The sequence below is a fragment of the Centruroides sculpturatus genome, unplaced genomic scaffold, assembly GCF_000671375.1.
Source record: "Centruroides sculpturatus isolate CEXI.00-Female unplaced genomic scaffold, Cexi_2.0 scaffold1031, whole genome shotgun sequence".
Taxonomy (NCBI): Eukaryota; Metazoa; Arthropoda; class Arachnida; order Scorpiones; family Buthidae; genus Centruroides; species Centruroides sculpturatus.
The window spans coordinates 262,775-270,339 of NW_019385211.1; the positions used below are offsets into that span (position 1 = coordinate 262,775).

Genomic DNA, 7,565 nt, shown 5'->3' on the forward strand with positions numbered 1-7,565 from the left:
GGTGAAAAAAAAAACCGCGCATATTACTCAAAAACGTATTTAATTTAGTCACAAATTATACATTTAATACTTAAAATCTATCAGTGTGAGGAATGAAAAGAATTTTTTCGGCATTCGTCGATAGCGAGCGATGGCGCTTTTCCTCGTAAACTATACCCGCTTCCGAAAATAGCCTCTGGCTATATACGCTACTGTCGGGAGACGATAGACAAATCTTAGCGAATTCCGTCGGGCTGGGATACCGTTTGGCGTTTGCCGACCACAGCTGGTAAAGGTCTGCCGTCCGACGTAGGTCGACAGTTTTCGCATAAAGCGATACAAACGGTGATATGTTTTAGTAATAAGGACTATTAGTAACGCGATTTGACGTAACGATGAACAAATAATGCGTGTGGCCACGCCATCTACTGGCGAATAAAACCAATGCCCCGGCGGTGTGGCTACCGCGCCCACCGCCACCAGACGGGCCGTAACCCGTCACCCGCGAAACGTACACGTATTTTGCCGAACATTCGGCGCTTCGGCCGAGAGCGTAGCCGAATATTCGGTATTCGGCAAAATCACTATTCGTAGCATCGCCAGTTTTAACGGTTTTAAACGCATCTCTATTTAAAATAAGGATAAATTAAATGAAAAATAGTTATCCTCGTCCGTAATTTAAAATCATCATCGTATTGTTATTTTTTTGTAAACCAAATACATTTTTTCTTTATACGTGATATAAAATTAAAAAGTATAATTACGACGGAAGAATAAAAAAAGTTATAATTTATATAATAATTAACTGTAGCCGAGAGTATAGCGCCAGCACCGGTCCCGACCAATAGACGTTTTGAAAATTTTTTCGTCACCGTTTTGAATTTAACGGTAATTTTCGGACGAAATAACGTCGAGTATAATTCCGTCGTCCGGCAATTCTTCTCCGCTTTACGCTTTTAATATTCCGAAATTTTAGCGTTATTTTCTACGGAACTGGACGGCGCTAAAGTCCTAAAGGAGGGGAGAAATTGGCAGCTAAACGGCGCGGTATGGACAAAAAACCAGACGGGTGGACGGCCGATAAAAAAGGCGGGCATCCCGGACGGTTCCCAAAGACATTCTTAAGCCGAAGGCGGGGTGGCCGGAAGAAATTACGGTACTCGCCGCCACAAAGCATTTTTTTCTTCTTTTTCCACACCGCAAAAGCGTTTTCGTCACCGACGGAGAAAAAATACGCTTCCGGAACTCGATGGTCCGGGATTTCGTCCGCCCAGCGAATTAAGTTTCCCGTAAGATTAGGCACGGAGTGGGAGCGCAACTCGGATTAGTGGCGTAAAAGTAATACGAAGAAACGCAGCTAACGGCGTCCCCTGGCGTTCTTTTCACCACTTTAATGAAAAACGAAGCCTAATTAACCGGTGGTCCACCGACGTGTCCTCGTCCGGACTTGTAAAGTGCCGCATTACCTATTAGGACCGTGTTCGTATCGTATATTCTTAATCACAACAACTACGTTCCTTTTGGCTTTAACTGAAATGCGTAAACCCGCGTCGATGATCGCCTACGCCAAGAACACGCGCGGATAATCGGACGAGGTGGGCGACCGTATCGAAAACTTTCCAACGTCGTTAGTCGTAACGAGTTTTGCTCGACGAATTACTTTACACGCGGTTAACGTTTCTAAATTTTCTACCGATTCTAGAGTCTGCCACGCGGATTAACTCGGCTTCTCCCGCCTGGTGAACGCCATTCCCGGTTTGTTCAAATCTTAAATTCTCCCACGCATTTATCACCACTCTCGACACTCCGCCCAAACTCCCCCCGCGGTCGGCGGTTTTCCGCCGCCAGAAACGGGTCAAGGCGCGGCTCCGTCCCCACGGGAAACGCCGATCGCTTCCTTTTTAATGGCGCGGCCGACTAAAAACAAACAAACGCTGCCCGCATTCGCCCCGTCATGTCTCCGCCGTTCCGCCTCCCCGCTTTCGGTCTTCTGATCGTCGCCCTTCTCCTTTTCTCCTCCGCCTCGCCCCAACGGGAAAGACGTAAGTACGCGGCGCCGCCTCCCTCCCCGCCGGGGAGGAGAGGGGCCCTGGGTAATCCGGATAAATCGGCAGGAGGAAGCCGGGGATCTTCCGGGACGCGGAAGAGAGCCGCCACGGAGAACGCGCGGCGGATATGGCCCCAAGGGGTGATTCCCTACGAGATGGACCCGGGACTGAGTCGTAAGTCTCTTCTTCCTTCTCCTCTCCGCGGCCTTCCACCCGGTCTAACGGCTCTTTATTCGCAGACCTAATGCAGACCCTGATCCGAAAGGCCGCCGACGAGTGGGAGTCGCGCACCTGCCTCAGATTCGTCCCCGTGGCTCCCTGGCACGGATACCGAGTCGTCTTTAAACCCGGAAGCGGATGTCGGTGAGTAACGCCGTTACGCCCGGCTGGCGGACGGAGACGTGACGGTTAAAGAGGGGGCCGTCTTTTCAGCCGGGACTCGGCGGTGGGCAAGAACTCGGACAGACAGGAGGTGGCGCTGGACGAAGAGTGCGGCGACCCGTCGCTGCTGCTGCACGAGCTGGGACACGTGGTGGGATTTTACGACGAACAGAACCGACCCGACCGCGATCGACACGTCCGAGTGCTGTTCGAGAACGTCCGAGACGGCAAGTACCCTTTTTTTTTTTCTTACCGGCGGGGGGAGTCGGGACCTGACCCGAGTCTTTCTTTCCGCAGAGTACCAGGCCACTTACAAGAAGCGCTTCGCTTTTCTGGTGGATTCCCTGGGCTTTCCTTACGACTTCGACAGCGTCATGCACCTCAGACCCTCGGATCACGTGACGGCCCCGGGGAAGAAGAGCATGACGCCGGTGGATCCGTCGGTCTCGTTGGAGAACGGCAGGAAGAGGTTGAGCGCGGTGGACGTGGCCCAGACCAACGAGCTGTACGGATGTCCGAGTGAGTAGCCATCCTTCGCCTAGGAAAGCGGTAAACGGTTCTGACCCCCTCTTCGTTTAGAGTGTCTGACCAACCGGTACGAGGTGACGGGCACCGTGTCCGGCCGACCGGATCTCTGGCCCCCGCCGGAAGGAGAGGAGGAAGACGAGTACTGTCGGTGGTACGTCAGGAGGAAGCAGGGAGAGTTCGTCGAACTGGTCGTCGACTTCGTGGACATTCCCGGCAGCGAGGATTGTTCCGACGGCTTCTTGGAAATTCGAGACGGATATTGGGATCGATCTCCGATTTTGGGTGAGGCGCCGGAAGGTTTTTTTTTTCATTTTTAGGGCTCCGCTCCGTCCCTGTTAATTATATTTCCGCCTCCTAAAGTCGCGCCCAATCTTCCTATTTTCCGGGAGCGCGGAATATTTTGGACCAGTCTGGCCCCTGTAAAGCGCGTTTTCCGCTCGAGCCGCGGACTCGGCGGAAAAGCCCCCCGGCCGGGAAATTTTATACGATTTTAGACGGAAATTTAGAAAGGCCGTCGCCCTTTTAACCGGCGCCGGTTTCTTCCGCCTTCAGGCCGTTTCTGCGGGAACGCTGCCGGCGGCAACGTTTTCAGAAGCAGCGCCAACTCCCTGTTGATCGGGCAGAAGAAGAAGCGCAACTCTACCGGATCGTTCGACGTCACCTACAGAAGTGAGTGGACGGGTGTGTGGGGGAGGGCAAGCCAACGTTGCCGGATAACGATCTCTGTCCGCAGCTACCTGTTCCGGAAAGGTGGAGGCCGACGTGGGTGTGTTGGAGAGTCCGCAATTTCCCAGCAGTTATCCCCTTCATCCCGAGTGCGTGTGGATCGTCACCGTCTCCCCCGGATTCAGAGTCTTCTTCCGCTTCCGGTTCTTCGAGGTGAGTGGCGCCGCCGTTTTCCGGTCCGCGCGGATTCGGGGGCGGAGTGACCCGCGGGTGGCTTTGTATTTGCAGATGGAGGAGGGAGGAGACTGCCGGACGGAGTACGTGGAGATTCGAGACGGCGCCGACTACGAGGACCGGTTGCTGGGAAAATTCTGCGGATCCGAGCTTCCCCCCGAAGCCGTCTCGTCCGACAACGTGGCCCTGGTCCGATACGTCACCGACGGGTGGAAGGAGAAGACGAGATTTTCCCTTTCCTTCGTTAAAGGTCGGATCTTTTACTCTTTGCGAGTTTTTAATCGAAACCGGGCGAGTGAAGGGAGCGGGAAGTGTGTTTTCCAGAAACCAACGAGTGCGAGTCGCCCGACAGAGGAGGATGCAGCGACCTGTGCGTCAACACCGTGGGAAGTTATCGTTGCGAGTGTCTGACCGGGAGGCGCTTTCTTCCCGACAACAGACGCTGCGAAGGTGAGAATCCCTTTCCTCGGCGATTCCTACATCCCGTCGAGAGTAATTTATAATGCGAAACGTTGGCAGCCTATTCGGCCACCTGCGGCGGATACCTAAACTTGGAGGAGAGCGCGGTGATAGCCAGTCCCCTGTTTCCCGACAACTACCCCAAGAACAGCGACTGCGTCTGGAAGATCGCCAACAGAAACGTCCTCCTCACCTTCCTCTACTTCGAGGTGGAGGCGTCGGCCGCCGGCAAAGGGGTAAGTCGCCCTCCCACCGGCCCGCGCCGTTTTCCTTCGTTTCCCCCGACTTCTTTTCTCTTTCAGTCTTGCTACGACAAAGTGTCCGTCAGCGGGTCCAATCTGCCGGAAGAAGAATTTTGCGGTTTCCGTCTCCCTCCGCCTCTGAACCTGACGGAAACGGAAGATCTGCGCATCCGGCTAACCTCGGACGATTCCATCGAAACTCGCGGATTCGCCATTCGCCTGGATCCCACGTTTTAGAATTTGTAAAGGGCGAACGATAAAGTCGGAATTCTCACGGCTCGACGGCCTTCCAACGCGGAATAAAGTGGTTAAAGAGTAAAAGTAAACGAGACCTAATTATTGCTTCCCTTTTCCGTTAAAAATCACCCGAGGGGAGGAGAAGTTCGGGCTGCCTCCCGCGGGGAGTGGTCGAGGTCCGAAGCCGACAGTTACGTATACACCTACGATTCGGACCGATGGAAATGAGCACGGAATAGTGTTACCATTCGACTCTCCGTCGACCTTTTTTTGATTTTGTTTGTACGATTTATTCGTATATATATACACCTCCAATATCCAATAGATGTAGGTCATCTTAGGTTACTCCCATCCGAGTCTCCCTAGTCGCTAACTGTAACTGATTTAGAACCGGCACCCGCCGCACATTATTCTTCGCGTGGCAAAATGACGTACGCACGCGTCTGGAACTTCCGTTCGAACAAACCTCACCCGCAGTCCGGGTCGGCGATTTTAAAAAGGTGGCGACGCTAGCGCGGAATTTTCCGTTACTTATTTTGCCAGGAAACCGAATTTTAGCCTTTTAAATCGAGATACCTAAATAAGGGGGCGGCGAAAGTTTCCTCCGCCCCGGGCGGCCGACACCCGCGCTACGCCACCCAACCCAATTATTCCGAAAGGGGATAATTCCCGGTCCGGTCTAGTCCGCGGCCCAGAGAGTAGGATTTTGCACGAATTTAAGTCGGGATAATTGGAAATACTCGCACCACGAAATTCCCAATGGCCGCGCGGTGGGTGGTAAGACCGTTGTAGCGGACTTAAGTGCCGTACGTAGGCTAGCGAAACACATTTTTAAAATAAAAAGTTTTTATTATATACGGTTAAATACATTTTTATAATAACAATTTTTAAATTATTCTTCCGCACGCCACTCGTAAACGTCGGTAATCCTCTTCGAATTACGTTTATCCCGAGAAAAACCCTCTTTAATACGTCCGTTACGGCGGTGAGGTCCGCTAAAGCTCCGACTTTTTCCAAGTTCCCTCCCGATAACGTTTAAGTTTTTTATCCGGAAAAGTTCGGCAACCGGACGCCCAGTTTTTTCTACGGTTTTAGGCCGGCATCCCCCAAACGATACGACGAGTTGCCTACAGCTACAATGGGCTTCTCGGCGGAAGTTCGGAGGGAAAAGGATAAAATGTAAACGTCTCCGTCGTCTTCATTTTCGGTTTACCGGGAATAAAATTAAGTATGGGAACGGAAGAACGGGTATGGTACGTAAGAGGAATACCGCGAGAACGGTATCGGAAATGCTTGTATAAGTCGAAAAAACTGGTTTATTAAGAAGTGGCCGAAGAATGGAGATGGATAATTATCGTCCGATGGTAGCAAAAATTATAGGAAGAGTCTTTTATAATAGATTCCGGAAGTACAGTACAGAAATAAAGTAAACGTTATTCGTCGACGTTCGTTTACGCGCCAAACACACGGTTATCGAAAAACTAGAAAAGTGGCCAATGGTAACCGAAGCGTTCGAAAGCGTAAATTACGCAATATCGGGTGGAGAGGCATTCCTTTACCGCGGCCATCGAGAGGAAAATGCCACATGGAAATCTTTTACACCAAATAAACCAATTGCTCCGCACTGGACATTAGCGCCTCTTCTCTTCGGCGCGTATATACCAGCGACTTCTTTCGAACCGTGCCAGAAGACGATGCGGTAATAACGTCGGTCGAGTTAATGGATTACGCGCAAACAACACCAGAACAAATATCGATAAAACAAATAGAAACAGAAAAGTTCGTCCGGAGGGGACGGGCGTGAAAACGGAAAGAGTCGACGATAGCGGCATCTTTATATTAAAGTACTGTACTTGGCAATTATAATAGACGATAACTTAAGACGAAATTTACCGCCTGGCCTTAGCCAGATTTACGGGAATAATGCAGTAAAATACAAGATGATTCGAACGTGGCTCCGATAAAACGTTTATACGAAAGCCAGATAAAATAGGCGACGGCAAGGCGGATTACCACCCTGGAACACCGCTTAAGTAGACCGGCGGTGTGGCAAAATTATTTCGTCCAACCATAAAAACCACATTAAACGATTACCTAGTCAATAATTTGTATTAAAAAACGGAGGAAATTTCTACCGTACGCATTCCGGCCGTCGATACGGGCCTAGGCCGTAATCGTTTCTACACCCAGCTCTTCTTTTCGTTTTCCGCCGTTCCTAGCCACTGTCTTTTACATACGCGGTCTTAATATATTTTATATAATGTATTATATAAATAAATAAAATACGGTCTTCGGTGAATTACGCCGCCGTTAGAAATCGAGAGAAGAAACTCGGACGGGCATTCGACCTTACCACGTTTTGTCGAGAAAATCGCGCTTTTACGGGTAGGAGATTTTTCCGTCGGGCGTAAGAAAATCTGACAAAAAGGCGGAAAGACCAATTTCCCCTCCCCTTATTAAATGCCAACTTCCGAAGACGTGGGTTTTTTCGTTTTACTCGCCGTCGGCCCGGTGCCGCCACGCGCTTTCGGCGGCCCGTCCCGGTTCCGGAGGCGGAACTTCCCCGAGAATTAGGAATAACTTCCGGAAATACGAGTCATAATTTTGCCATTCGTCGACCGGGTGGACGGCCGGTTCCCGGGGCGGGAGAAGGCCTTAGAAAAGTCTCCGTCCTAGAATTTAACGGGTTTTTCCGCCGTCCGAAACAAATATTTTCGTCCGACACCGGCGGGGGGAGAGCCGTCGACGGCGAAAATAACGCCGTTAGATTTAGAAACGGCGCATTATATAA

At 51.1% G+C, this 7,565-nt stretch overlaps 1 protein-coding gene across 3 annotated transcripts; it reads left to right on the forward strand.

Moving 5' to 3' along the window:
• The first annotated feature begins 212 nt into the window (after positions 1–212).
• LOC111636196 (tolloid-like protein 1) lies at positions 213–4,997 on the forward strand. Of its 3 annotated transcripts, none has more exons than XM_023381395.1 (12): positions 213–268; positions 2,094–2,201; positions 2,267–2,390; positions 2,460–2,635; positions 2,706–2,927; positions 2,988–3,218; positions 3,489–3,605; positions 3,670–3,815; positions 3,891–4,086; positions 4,161–4,286; positions 4,356–4,531; positions 4,598–4,997. In XM_023381395.1, the coding sequence occupies exons 2-12, from the start codon at positions 2,183–2,185 to the stop codon at positions 4,772–4,774; spliced, it is 1,710 nt and encodes a 569-aa protein (XP_023237163.1). In that variant the 5' UTR covers positions 213–268; positions 2,094–2,182; the 3' UTR covers positions 4,775–4,997. The 3 variants fall into 3 exon arrangements, with proteins under 3 accessions (XP_023237163.1, XP_023237162.1, XP_023237160.1); XM_023381394.1 differs by lacking the exon at positions 213–268 and adding an exon at positions 1,590–2,021; XM_023381392.1 differs by lacking the exon at positions 213–268 and having other exon boundaries at positions 1,590–2,201.
• The last annotated feature ends 2,568 nt before the right edge of the window (positions 4,998–7,565 follow it).